The sequence below is a fragment of the Oculina patagonica genome, chromosome 6, assembly GCF_052425735.1.
Source record: "Oculina patagonica isolate OP01 chromosome 6, crgOcupat, whole genome shotgun sequence".
In the NCBI taxonomy this organism is placed as follows: Eukaryota; Metazoa; Cnidaria; class Anthozoa; order Scleractinia; family Oculinidae; genus Oculina; species Oculina patagonica.
Genome location: NC_135763.1, coordinates 21211904 through 21227003, shown reverse-complemented (window position 1 = coordinate 21227003; position 15100 = coordinate 21211904). Strand labels below are relative to the sequence as shown.

At 37.6% G+C, this 15100-nt stretch overlaps 1 protein-coding gene across 3 annotated transcripts in view; it reads right to left on the bottom strand.

Moving 5' to 3' along the window:
- Positions 1-15100, bottom strand: part of LOC144658784 (protein ELYS-like) — a 123224-nt gene that overhangs the window by 73027 nt on the left and 35097 nt on the right. For all 3 annotated transcript variants that reach the window (XM_078519249.1, XM_078519250.1, XM_078519251.1), the window contains exons 8-10: positions 9496-9552; positions 2465-2603; positions 2244-2340 (exon numbers count right to left, since the gene is read on the bottom strand). In XM_078519249.1, coding sequence (XP_078375375.1) covers positions 2244-2340; positions 2465-2603; positions 9496-9552 — 293 coding nt within the window. The remainder of the gene's footprint in view (positions 1-2243; positions 2341-2464; positions 2604-9495; positions 9553-15100) is intronic.

Here is a 15100-nt window from a genome sequence, read left to right as displayed (position 1 = left end):
CTAACAGTATGCAAATTATGAGCCTTTGTATAAGAATTGAAAATAGCATGTGTGCTCTGGTTAGTCAGAAGGTATTGGGTAAAACTATGAAAAGATTGAACGATAAATTTTTTGTAATGCGCATTTGAATTTTTGATTTGAATTTAATTTTTTGAATTTAATTTGCGCATTTGAATTTTTGAATTTTTTGTAATGCACATTTGAACATTTACGTAAGGAATTTGCGCACAACAAATTCGTAATTATTATTATTATTATTTATTATTGTGATTTTATCACCCATATAATGGTTTCTATAAACTTAATATTACTAGTCCTCTAAGCTGACCAAAAAGTTTAAAAGTAAAGCCACAAGTTGATTGATTTTTATCAGTTTTAGCTCCAAAATTCATACTGACATAGCATACCGTAATGATTTGATTTAGCTCCCTCCTTCCAATAAGCATCCCCTTCCGAAAATAAGCACCCCGATTTGAATGTGCTTTTGTCAATAAGCGCCCCTAATCCAATAAGCGCCCCCATTCTAATAAGTGCCGCTATTGTAGATGACTGCCCCAACTGAAGAACTCGTGAACATTCACCGTAACGTACATGTATATATTAACTGCTTAAATGAACAATTCTTTTTAAAGTAACTTTCAACGGTTTTTTACTGTAAGTTACAGTTTCTGTTATTGTTAGTTATTTTAATATTTGTTAAAGTTTTGTTTTGAACAGTTGTTTGTTGTTCGAATAAGCACCCTCCCTGGAGGTGCAAAAAGTAAATAAGGGCCCGGGCGCTAAATCGAATCTTTACAGTACCTTTCATGAGGTGTAAGCACATGGAAACTAATTTGAGCCTCCTTTAATTCACAAATTACTGCAAAACATTATGACTTTTTGTTTGCTTGACATATACATTGTAGTTCATCTCCACCTCTTTTGAAAACCACTTTATCATTTTGTTTAAAATGATTTATTTTTAATAATAATGCATTTCAACCCTCCAAGTTTATTTTTAACCTTAGTGGCCATTTGGCCACCGACTGCTCAGGTTTGGTCGCCAGTGAAAAATTTAGTCGCTAAATTAAGCTCACACTTTCAATCCTTCTTCTCAATTTTAGTCGCCAGGCTGGCGACTTTGGTTCCAATTTACTAGCCAGCCAGGGCTCGACACTAACACTCTCCCGATTTCCACTGGAAAGTAAATTTTCTTCTTGTAAAGTAAAAAAACGAAAATGAACCAAAATATTTACCCGATCTGGAAAGTAAATTTTAGGCTTTACTGAAAAGCAAATTTTATGCTTAAAAGGCTTAAATGGAAAAAAGTGTGTAAAAATTATGATAATGATAAAAAATAGCCAAATGACAATGACAACTTGCCTTAAAAAGACAAATTTTACACTATTCTCGCATTCTCCGCCATATTGGATCAAGAGAACTCCTGAGGAGGTCTGGGTACTATAAACACACGTGGTATGGTGCAATATTATGCCATTTTGGATTCCTCCTCTGTTGCGAAGGTATGTAGGAACCAAAATCTTTCCAGGGAAATGAGTCTGTTTTAGTTTGGTTTTTCTCGACGTAGTGGTGATGTTGGAGAAAAAGAAGGCGAAAAAGAAAAGTTGACGAAGGACAAACGGGCGAAAGCACTTCAGATGTACGCGTTGCTTTCCAATGTCCTTATGTTGGTTGAAATTACACTGATTCTACCGCTGTCAACAGCATTTTGTGAGCGAGGTTTTTCAGTAATGGGGAAAATAAAGTCAGACTGGAAATCATACTTGTCAGTTAAAGTATTAGATTGTCTTATGAGGATTCGTATTGAAGGGACTAGTGTTGCTGAGTTTAACCCTCAACCTGGAGTGCAGTTTTGGTGGGATAGTGGAACGAGGATGAGACGTCCAACTTTTAACGACTAAAACAATGCCATGAAACACATAGTAAGATGGTTAGCAACTTTTGAACTGTCATCCATTTTGGAAAGTAAAATTTTGAGATGGAAAGTAAAATTTGAAGTCTACTTTCCAACATGGAAAGTCGCGTAAAAAGTTAGTGTCGAGCCCTGCCAGCTCCAAAATTTTAGTGCCATGGCGACTAAAATGGTCTTAACTTGGAGGGTTGCATTTCTGGTAGTATTCATCTTTCGAGTTTGAAAATTAAAAGTGCATGACCAGCCTCCAACCAATGTTCTACCTGAGGTAGTGAAGACAGCCCTAGGTTTTGTTTTCTGTGCTTCAGTTATTTTACTATAAATAACCTACCACAATTCCATCAGGTGATGCAGCATCTAAAATGTCTGCCAGGGAAAAGAAAGCAAAGAATGGACATGTAGGATCCTTGCTACCAAACATGGCATCCCTGACAACAGAAAACAAAGGAAAAGAAATAACATGTATTTTTAGCAAGACTACGCATAAATGAAGATACATGTGCCTTAAAAAAAAAACAGAAATTAAATAACAACTTCACATTGGTCACTGACCTGATGGATGGCGGCATTTGTGAATGGTACCAACAATTGATATCAAAGATCCCTAAATGACATGTGGGCCTGGAATTCACATCATGTGCTGGAGCCTCCCAAACACACATCGCTAAAGTAAGATCCCTAACATGATCAGCTACAAGAAAGATGACATGCACACAGATTAAGCCACATTCAGTATACTGAAAGCCTACAGTGATGCAAGGTGCAGTCAAAAAGTCATTCATCAATGCAATTAAAACTTGCTTTTCGCAAATCACATATGTGACCCTCCAAGGGAAAACAGGGAAAAAGGTGAACGCACAGGCACATGTGCCATGGCACGCTAAGTGTGTCACACATTGCACAGATATGCGCTTATTTAATAAGCAAAACAAAGGGTGTCACGGTTGCTATTGTTTCGCACCAAAAATATTTTTTGGTGCAAAAAAAAGTTTAAAGGTCAAATGAACAGAAATTTCGATTTTTGTTATTTTTTGCCCATGTGTTTATTAAGAGCCAAATAAACATATCCCAAAGTTTCAAAGCAATCAGTCATTACATCGCAGAGATATTGCAAGTTGAAAAATGCTTTTTGTAGGCTGTCATAATCGTAGAGTGCTCGGAAAAATTGTCGGAAAATTGTCGGAAATAAAAACTTGTGACGTCATAATTGGTGTTTTTGAAGACGACCGCAGACCGATTCCGCAGACGGCACCTTAAAATCTAAATAAATGTGTTCAGTGACATTTCAAGCGGTTATTTCGTTTTATTCGGCCGTTTTTCAGTGGATTGATTGTTGGTTATTGTGTAGAGAGGCTCATTTTTTTAAATAGAATAGCTAAAGCACAATAATAGCTTAAAGTTTTGTTTGCTGTCGTTTTGCATATCATGTGAGACATAGGTAGAATGCACGCTGGTATGAAAACAAATCGGGAATCGCTATTGTTCTTTCTCATTAGCATTTAACGTTAGTGAGCAGAATTATCTGCACGCGCGTTAACTATGCACGAGCGTTTTGAATTTGGTACATATACACTTCAAAGCCGTTCTGCACGCGCGTTAACTAAGCACGAGCGTTTTGAATTTGGTACATATACACTTCAAAGCTGTTCTGCACGCGCGTTAACTATGCACGTGCGTTTTGAATTTTGGTATACTTCAAAGCCGTTCTCTGCCGAACAACAACGTGAAATGATGAAATTCTGCGTATTTTGGACAACGTCAGCCACGACGGCTAATTTTTGGTTTTTCTCTTTGGAGTTGAACGCTTTCTTTGAATATTCAGTGAGAGCTAGTTCTTAAAGCGATAAATAAGCAGAATGCATCCGGAAAGCTGCGAGATTCTCAAGTAAACTATAAATTCATTTTGCACCAGACGTTGTCGTTGACGTTGCCGTCGGTGCGGTCTGCGGAATCGGTCTGCGGTCAGCTTTAAAAACACCAATTATGACGTCACAAACTCGTTCCATTCCTTCCATTTCAGTGCGCAGTCATTCAAAAACGTTTTCGTGAAGCCTTCGGAAATCTTCGTATTTTTTGCTGTAATTCACTCCTTAAGGCTCGGAAAACAAAAATTTTTCTTAATTTTACTTAATAATGGATAGTTTTAGCGTTTGGTTGGTTAAAATGGCATTTTGAAATTTCTGTTCATTTGACCTTTAAGTCTCCTGCTTGGATTTATAAAATACACTGTCAGTGTCGGCTGGTTTGTGCGAGTGAACTGAACTCTCTCACTGGGGAAAAACAGAGAGTTATGCTCTTTTTATTTCTAAACACTCATCTTAATTCAACATTTTTCTTATTCCAAGGGAAAACGTTTTATTCACAGGCTTCTCCTCGCGTTTTGGTGGCGGTAAGACAAAATTTCGTGTTTTTGCGACGTCTCTGGTGTCAAGTTACAAGCAAAATATAAATCCCTTTTGGGTTGATTCAAGTGAACTTTCTCAGAAGATGTGCTTTCAAAGGCAGAGTATTCACTGAGTATTTTTAATACTTTTTAAATAAACTTTATGCACATTGTAGAATGCAAGAGGTCACTGTACTTGTTTTGAAATTGAAACCCAGATATTCTGCCTGCCCAGAAACAAACTCATCAATAGTTTTTACGAACTTTATCCACTGTGTTGTTCTTCGAACTTTATATCATGAATGACTTAAACCGGCTTTTGAATTTAACTAATAATTTCTTTTTAGTTCATTCTGAAAGGGCAAAGGAGCCCTTTTTTATCTTCGTGGAGGAACAGCTATAATTGTCAGTCGCGACGACAGGACGCTTTGAAGCGGCAGCTTGTTCATGGCACATGCAGATACGGCAAGCGAGAAGAAACAGTTTTGCTGGCTTTCGATAGTACTTTTGCTCAACAACAACTGCCGTTTAAATTCTTGCTAAAACATAGTAACTTCTCACAGCTTGTTGATATACAAACTTGGAACAGAACTCGGAATAATATGGGTTTCACAGTTTTCACGTGGAATAGCCCAATTTCGATATTTTAAAATTCAGCCTTAAACAATAGACATCACTACGAGGCTCCGGGGAATAAACCCCACAAACTCTATAGTTTGGTCCCCGGAGCCTCATCCTGAGGTCTATTGTTTTAGGCTGAATTTTAATATATCGAAATTGGGCTATTGGCTATCGACAAGGAAACAACATAATGCAAATTTTTGTTGAAATAATTGAGGAGAACAGTTTAGTTTCAGGAGACTTCAAAATATAGATAGAAAGATTTTGTTTCGCTTGCTTTGAATTCCATACTCAATTAAAAGGGGCGAAAGCGGCAAAAATCTGGGATTGAATGTTCATTTGTTTTTTTCCAAAAGTCCGCTTATACACGGCTGTCGCTGTATAACTTTTGTGCCAACCAAGCTAAGCTTATGACTGTTTTACTAGATGTAGGAACGGTAAGTTGATCACTTCTTTTGGCACAGGTAGCGCACATCATTTTGCACACCTCATTAGGACTTCGGGACGGACAAAAGGTGTAATTCATTAGGTATTCAGTAATTGTTATACACATGCGCAATGGAGCTAAAGAATTATCAAGAGACACCCTGTACTACCTGGTATCCAAGCAACTAAATGCGGAACTTGCCAAGGAAGCATCCAGTTTTAAACCTGTTTTAAATAACTTTGTGCCGCTCTGCCTCACGTTTCATAAACGTTGCGAATCGTTTCGATAACTTTATAACTAACACAACAATATTCCATGGGTCCTGACGAAAGATTAATATCACTATACCCTCGTAATATCCTGTTTTGATTTCACTTCTTACATCTTATAGAAGCAGAAGTACTACTTTTGCCGTGAGACAAAAACCGGTTATAGAAACATTATATTTTTAATTACGCTTGTGACTGCGCTTATTTATTCAGTAGAATTGCCTTCGCTTGCCTAACAAACATTCTATCACACATTGAATATTCCAACGAGTATTTGCCCATCGTAACTACAGAGCCTTTCACCACTTACACTAACTCTTTGTATTGTGGAAGCAGAGGTATTATTCTTGTCGTGACGCTAGCGCTTTTCATACAACGAAATATGAAATCACGTATTTCGGAGCGTGTTTTAATTAAAATTATCAACAGACAATCACTTTTGCTCGCGTGATTATCTTTCGGCTCACAAAAAATTCGCAGGAATTCTCGGCGCGTCATTTTGTTAAATATCATGAGTTGTTTCTTTGACTACAGAGTTTTTTGCTGTTGTAAATACCTTCGAAAGCCTTGTAGAAGCGGTGATTTATTTCCTGTCATGACGCTTCTAAAATTAAATTCAAACATCAAAGATAAAAACATGCGCTTGCACAAAAAGAAGCAAGCGTACTCGGCGCATCATTTAAAATCTTTTTTTTTCCCCTTGACTACAGAGTTTTTCGCTGTTACAAAAGGCTTTGTAAAACTTTGTAGAAGTGGAGATTTAATTCTTGCTGCGAAGTTAATGAATCATCGAATGATAAAATCTGGTCGGCGCGTGTTGACACTCGCTAGATCTGAACAAAAACAATCGATCGCAAAAATGTAGCAAGCATACTCAGTGCATCATTTTAAAATCATTTTCTTTTTTTGACTACAGTTTTTCACTGTTATAAACGGCTTTGTAAACTTTATTAAGGCGGAGATTTAATTCTTGCTGCGACTTTTTAGTGAAAGATCGGAAGATAAAATCTGGTCGGCGCGTGTTGATTCGACCAGCTGAATTGGACCGGCTGGATTAACTTGAAGAAAAAAATTCCGCTCACAAAAATATTGCAAGCATAAACTTGCGCATCGATTCAATCTAAATCGTGAATTGTTTTATTAACTATAGAGGTTTTGCTGTTTTTAACGTCTTCGTAAACTTGTAGAAGCGGAAGTTTAAACCTTGTGAAATCATGCTAGCTATGTCGAAGCTTTGTCGGCCCGTGAAACGAACAAAACCTTTCGTTGTATTCTTTCGCCGTCATAACCAACGTGATTTCGAAGAATGCCATTGCCTCATTCTTCCAAACTATCAGTCAACTTTTTTCGAAACTAGAAAGCTACAGCTCTATTCAGACTTATATATCGCTTCTGAGCAATCAAGTCAGTTTCGAGTCGGCTTCGAAAACCGGTTTTCACGAATACGCCAGTCGTTAGGCTCATAAATATGCACGAACCCCACCTGAGTGGGGTTCGTGCATATGTAATGAATTACACCTTTTGTCCGTCCCGAAGCTGTCATGTAATCGTGTGCTATTTGACACGTTAGCATGCCATTTGTGACCCTCCATGAGAAAACAGGGAAAAAGGTGATAGCACCCTCATGGCACGTCTCCAAACAAAAGAAAATGGTCTTAGCACGCTTAAAGAATGTTCAAGAACACACTTCATTAGGAAACTCCTTTGTTTCGTATAACAATAAGGCGTGCGTATATGAACAAAGCAGTCAAACAAAGAAGCGTGTTAAGTTTCTAAAACAAAAGCCAGCGTGCGACGACACGGTTAGTGTGTTAAACAACACAACACACTTACCGTGCAATATACATGTAGCACAACACGCTTAGCGTGCGAGGGCACCCCTTAGCGTGCAATACAGCATAACACACTTGGCGTGCGAGGGCACACCTTAGCATGCAATAATTATAGCATAACACGCTTGGCGTGTGAGGGCACACTTAAACTAATGTGCTAAAGAATTTTCGAAAAACCAAGAGAGCAGTGAGATTATACCTTGATTCATACAATTACTTACTGTTCTGTTAAGTACATGGACAATACAATTGCTGCACGTCATCAGCTTTCTGAATTTCATTGTAGATTGATCTTTTATTTAAACTTTCGTCCGCCATTTACGATGTGAAGCGAGTTTCATCTTCAATATTTACTCAGTTCTTACTCAACCTTAATTCAATACGTGATGATAAAGAATTCACTGTTTCTAGCTTCGATTTAAAATAAAACACAAAGTTACATGGTGGCATATTCAGTTGCAGTGTACGCGCGGTCAGTTGCTACCGACCAAGGTTGTTACTTGCAATGAAACGATGTTAGATTGCATTATTCTCTTCTTGTTTAAAGAGCCTTTTGGACGAACGTGAAAGAGCGCGAGCGCAATTTACTTGCCGCTTGTATATCACACCTGCTTGCTTTCACTTCCGCCCCAGTTTGCAAACTGACTTACCGATAAGTCAGTTCGCAAGCTGGGACGGAAGTGAAAGCAAGCAGGCGTGATATACGAGAGGCAAGTAAATTGCTTTACCCAATGTCAGATTTAAATTAATTAGTCAAATATTTATTTTTGGCCAACCACCCATGTTTGACTGATTCCAGTAGAAATAATTTGTGTATACGACAAGTACATAAACTTGTCTAAACCACGTTTTTCATTTGTAAACTCTTCACACGGACTGTCAACTCTCTTAACGTCTGCCGAAAAAAATACAGCTAACGAAGTTATGGAAACGTGAACAGAAAATGGAACGTGATCAATTGTGATCGTCTTTAATTTTATGTCTGTTTGACTTATTTTGAAAAGAATCTCTCTTAGTTCTCATTCGATAGGATGCTTATTTTTATTCTTATCATTTTTCTTTGAAGACATAACATCAGCTGCCATGCTTCTTTTGCTCAAGCGTGCTCCAGCATGTTCTAGCGTGTCTTCTCTCAAGTGTGTTTCAGCGTGTCATTTTCCCAAATGTGTTCTGGCATGTCTTTTTCTCAAGCGTGTTCTAGCGTGCCTTTTTCTCAAGCGTGTTCGAGCATGTCTTTTTCTCAAGCGTGTTCTAGTGTGCTTTCTCGCACGCTAAGCATGTTATGATTAGGACGCTAACTATACAAAAGGTTTTGCATGTTAGAATCCATCTTTGTTGTACAAATTAAATATGCGCATAAAGCGTGTCTTAGGACACACTAAGCGTGCTATGTTAGCATGTTGTGAGCGTGCTATCACCTTATTCCCTGTTTTCCAGTGGAGGGTCACATTTTACACGGTACCAAGCTTGACAAACTACATTGTTCTATAAGACACACGCCTTTGTTTTTATCGCGTGATACCAACAAAAGAAAATTTTTAATTAGGTGTGCCTTCTGACACGCTGCACTGAAGCGGACGTGTCATTTTGCACACTGCCTATTGTTTAGGGTGTCATTTTGGCGTACCCATGCATTCACCTTTTTCCCTGTTTTCCCGCGGAGGGTCACATATTAATTGATAATAGATGTATCTTTACTTCCAGACAAGTTGTATCCTCAATTTTTGTTATTACACAGCAAGTTAACATTTGTCATCTGCTCAGTACGTGTAGGTTACGAATATTGCAGGCCTTAAAAAGATGATCAAAATCTCCTTTGTTTTAGATATTCAGCTTTTTTGCAGAAGAAACACATGTCATTGACCTGCACCAAAGGGCAATGCCTGTATTTATTAGGATCTACCCCAATTTTGCTCTGTTTTTGTATTTTCATGTACATACAAATGGGTGTAAATTACAGTGTTTTCTATGAAAATGTGGTTTTGATATCCCCCCTTCAATATCTTGAACTCCTAAAGATATCAGGATTCTTGAACTGCATGAACACTTACTTTCAGCAGTACCACCTTCATCCATTCTCGGACTATCAAATGAACTTCCATCTTTTTCTAAAACAGAATGAAAGACTTGTAAATAACAATCTCATGACCCCTTTAACTGAACATGTTCACAACAAAACAAGGCCCATTGTTTTAATGTCTCCAAATCTGAATTATTATAATTTTAATATTAATTTACCAAAAACACAATTGAATAGGTCAATTTAAACAAATTGACCAAATTCTTTTTTTAAAAGTTTTGATCTTCCTTTCTCCTTTCATGCATGTCCAAATCACAACAACATACAGGGTTTTTTTCATCCCGGGATGAACTCATCTCGGCTCTCATGTAAAGAGGCCCTCAGAGACGTCATATGCTGCAAATGCACTTTCATGCAATTTTTATTGATCCTAAATTCACCAGGCAATTTTTTTAACTCAATATTTTGGGTCAATGGGAAATGCACAACTTTCCAATGTCACTGCCATGTTTAAGTTAGTGTTGAACATGAATTGCTGTCCAATTCCTGTGATGCATGCCACTTTAATTTGCCTGTTGGAAGGCCTTCTCATTACATTCACCATCACAAGATTGATCACAACCTTAGCAACACATAGCACACGTAGCCGTAGCCGGGACTCGAATAAACACCGGATTTCCTAGCTTGAGTTGTAAATAATCCCCTCAAGCATTTATTGTAAATATAGGAATTGTAAGTTTAATAATAATAATCACTGGATTCCTTGTGTCAAACAGTGCTCAGCTGGTGGAGCTCTATAATAATTCCTCGCGAAGCGAGGCCGAAGGCCGAGCGTAGCGGGGTGTATAATTTTGTCCCTCAAAGGGCTCAGGCGGGATAAAATCTCGCGTGGAGTTTACGGTCATATATATATATTTGTGAGCGACACCGCGGCAGAACGTCTACGCATGCGCTGAATTTAGCACTTCCGGTCATCTTTCCAGTCACTCAAATCAACGGGCTTCACTCGCTACGCTTTCGGTTCAAGGTCAGTCGTGGCCCACGTTTTAGTTGTTTTGCTTTGTGAATTGCGGTGTTTTAATCTGCTGTCATGGATTACAAACTAAATATGACGGAAACAATACTCGATAGATTTAGAAAAGGTAAGTCGTGGATTCGCTGAGGCTTTGATTCTGAATTTGTGCAGCAGATGAGCTTAAATAAGCTTAGGTTTATCACACAAGACAAGAAGGCAGAGTTTTACTTGCCAGTTTTTCTTGATCGATTAACCTTGACTAAATTCATACTTTCCTATCCAGTAATTGGTTGCATGTTTTTTTTTTTTTAGCTTTAATTGTTTTCAGTTCTACATTTATTTAACCTAACACTTCGGCCTAAAAAATGACAGCACGCAGTCGCTTCGTTTGTTTTTCGTTCAGCAGAGGTATAAAAACTTTTTGAAGTTTTTTTTTTAAATAACACCCGGTAGTGAGGTCCGATTTTTAATTACAGTATTCGGTTTTTGGTTTAAAGCAAGTTTTTAAACTAGACTTTGATTCTGTTTTTCCTTTTAGATTGAGGAGAGATAACCGGTACGATAGTTTGAAAGTTTGGTACATTGAACTCCATGTGCAAATCTGCAAGTTTCATGTTCGCGCGTGAGGCAGCCACACGGACTGGAAATGTGGAAAACATTCGCCAAATAGACGAATATTTGACCTTGTGAGGAGGATTAAGAAAATCAAATTGCCTTTGTCTTGAATGGAAACACAATTTAAACTTGTTTAGCTTCTCGGTTAACAGCTTTCAATCCAGCAAAAACTCCAGGTAGTCCGGGAGTATCGAAGACTCAATTCATTCATGTTGAACCAAGCAAACACTGAGCAAATGTTGTTTTCTTTCATGTTTTGTGACTTTTTTCTCAGTGAAGGCAAGAATTTTCGAAAGCCTAAACTTGAAAGTTCAGTGGTTCTTTATTTTGGTTTTATGTTGTTTTTCTTTCTCATTTGTCTCCCCTTTATTTGCGAGCAATTAAAGCGGGCAAAGTGATAGACCAGACACAGTCAAAACGAAATTGCCGTTGTCGACTGTCCAGCGCTTGCGACCTGTAAACTTCAAGCATCAATTTCAATGTTGGTGCAAGCAGGAAACCCTATGGTGCAAAAGTATGAATCTACAAAAATAAATAAACTTTTGAATTAGACCATTATTTTCCTTAAGTTTCTTTGCTATTTCTTAAGTTTTGTGTTTAAACTTCGCGCGACGGGAATTTTGTATTTACGCGACTGATTACATAGTCAACCGGAAATACAAAACTGACCGGATGTTTATTTTCCACTCATGCGCAGTGCGTTTTGCCGCGGTGTCTTTGTGAGCTTGGTGTATGGCGGAAATGACGTCACACGGCCGCGCGCTGGTGGCCTAATGGTGTGAGCGTCGAACTTCAAATCAGATCTTCGGGACTGAGGGCCGGGGGTTCGAATCCGGCTAAGGTTTTTTTTTTTCTTCTTTTTTTTTTCATTTTTTTTTTGTGGGTTCGAATCCTGAGCCTTTCATTTTTATCGCTTTTCTTTTCGGATTAAAATAACACTGATTTCCACATATTAATACTCCTTTCATGGCCATCAGGGGCGCGCGGGCGGAGGGTTCGAATCCTCCTGCCTGTCTTCTTTTTTTTTAATGCCCTGAAATAAATGTCCAAAATGCGAATATCCAATAATTTGTCGATGATTTTGAAAATAGCCTGCGCTTCCCAACGCTTTATACCTTTTTACGAACCAGAAAGAGCCGCCATTTTTAAAGCGGAATAGACCCTGGGAACGAGGGTGTCGCGGCCATGTCCGTTACTAGGCAACAATAACAAATCACCGGTTAAAACCGGTTATCACTCCTTATTTATAACACCCCCCTCCCTCCCCAACCCAGAGCTTCGCGAGGCCCTGCGAGTCACGTATTACTAGTAATATTAATGGTGGAAAAAATACGACTACATGCGGCACTACAAATTGGTCCTCTCTTGTCAGATGCTTGGTTCAACTAACAGTTTGACAACCTAAATGCTGTCATTTATGCTTTAGCCAAAAGGTATTTTCCCCACATGCCTGTAAGATATTTTAATTTTAATTTTAATTTTTAGCAGAGTTAAATTTAAACACACCACCCCACAAGCTTTAATTACTATCGTAGCTGGCCAGCGGTCTCGGCCTTTGCTGCACGTGGCCTTCGGGGTGACCCTTGGGGGCTTTGCAGGGGCCTCAGGTTGTAGTGTTTTCTATCAGCATTGCCTTCGCATTACTGCCTTACTTGCTTCACAAAGTACTGGTCGCTGATCGTATCGGATCATTCGCCAAAGTTTATCTATCTATTTTTTTTACTTCAGATAAACACACTTTATTGATACACTTAAAAACATGTACATTACTTACAATTACATACACTATTGGAAATTATACAATGCTATACAATGTTACTTTTCTTAGACATGATTTAAAAAAACACGACAACTACCCGGTAGATAAACAAACAAAAAAGAGGTCACAAAAGAAATGAAATCACAAAAAGTACAAAAAGGAGTCCATGCATTAGCTTAAAGTATTGCAATTTTTTAAAAAAAATACACTTCGTTATTGAGAGCATTTTTTTAAATAATTCGCTACAGTGACCTTGTATTATTATTATTCAGATAAAAAGTTTTACGTTTGAGCACATTTTCTAAGTTTCCATTGTACCATTAATTTATTGGCAAGTTCATCTAGAGACATTTATTTCTGAAGAACTACTCCCCTAACAAATCTGGTTTGATCTGAATTAATTTTGGTAGGTATTGTTCTATTCTTTTTGCCAAAGCTTTAGTCACAATTTTATAATCTATTTTAACCTCCTTTGAGAAATAGATAGGGACCCGCTTTGAAAAGCTGCATTATAGGAATTCAACAGATCTCTCCAAATGAGATCATAGAAAGACTCATAGAATTCCTTAGTGAATCCATCCTCACCAGGAGTTTTGTTGTCCGAGAAAGAGCCCAGCGCCTCTTTTAATTCCTCAAATGTAAAATCATATCTAGTGAATCTCGTTTCTCGGCATTCAGTTGAGGGATTTCAATACCTTCAACAAAAGACTCGGAACTCTTATTTTCACCTAGAGGTTCACTATTAAGATTGTTTTTGGATCTGTACATTATTACTATAAAAATTTTCCAGTTCTTTCTCAATCTGTTTTGGTTGTGTTGTTTTATCCCCATTCTCTAATTTCACCTCGCATATAAGCTTTTTTCATACAGGTAATTCGTCTTTTCCAAGTTAAAAAGGTTTTTGTGGGCTTTTCTCCCTGTTCCAACCATTTCACTATAGATCTAAAGATAGCCTCTTTCCCTTTGTGTTCATATATCTTTTTCAATTCTTCTTTGGCGGCCTCATACTCCACAAAAATGTTTCGATCTAAAATTTCAAAATCTGTATAACAAGTTTTATAGTCAAGGTCTTGTATTTCTTTTTGAAAAGTTGATTCCCCTCTTTAGAATATTTAATTGTTTTCATTCGTAATTCCATTTTGATTAATTCCCACAATAGTTGTTTATCTTTAACATCGGTGTATTTCTCGTGCATTCGGGGATAAAAAAAATGCAATACGTTCTTTGAAATCGTCATCTTCTAGCAGAGAATTAATAAATTTCCACGTACCCGGACCTCTGTTGAGCTCGTTTCAAATGTTAATCTTTAAAAAGGTAACTTTGTGATCTGATGCAACTGAAATTCGAATCTCAGCTGTTTGGACTTCAATAGAGATCGGGCAGGAGACAAGGATGAAATCTATTCTCGATTTCAATTTATTAGTTTTGGATTCGTAGGTAAAGGATCTTGTGTTTGGGTGCAATTTTCAATAGATATCATTCAATAAGATTCAATTCGTTCATAAGGTTGCTTACAGCGTCTCTGTAGTTTGTGGATTTCCAAACTACAACCCCACTTTTATCCGCTTTAGAAAGTGTACAGTTCCAATCACCCGCGATAATTAAAAAAATCTTGCGTTACAAATCACGCTTTGCAAATTATGCTAAATAATTCAATTCTACCACATTCCACCGAGATTAGGTATTATGAATACATTTGGTTGAAGTCATCTGTTCTATTGTTTCCTTGGCATAATGATTTATCTTTTGCATGATTTTATACACGTATTCCTTGAATTGTAACGCAAGATTTTCGTTCACTCGAAGGCCTACTTTATCGTTTAGTTTGAAAACGTTCCAGTGAATCAATGACAATAAAACTTTGCGATAAAATTCTTTACATAATTGAGCTTCCGTGCTGAAAGTTTAAAGAAAATCTATCGAGCACTTTTATAGATTTTTCAAAAAGCGCTTAAAACCGAAAAATATCTGAAAATTACAATACGAGTGGTTGAAAGAAAAAAACAAATTCTCAGAATTGCGTTGTGGAAACTCAACAAAACTTTCACGACTTCAAAAGATTACTTAAGTGCACATTTTGGCGTTATTTGAGATTACTTCGTCTACGTAGTGTTTGTGTCCCGGCTCATTTATTACATCTACGCAAAAAGTACAATCTGAAACATATAGAATCTTCTAATTCTTGAATATTTTACTTGCAGTACATCATGGTTTAAGATGCTGGTATTACCGTAAAGTTCCGTGTAT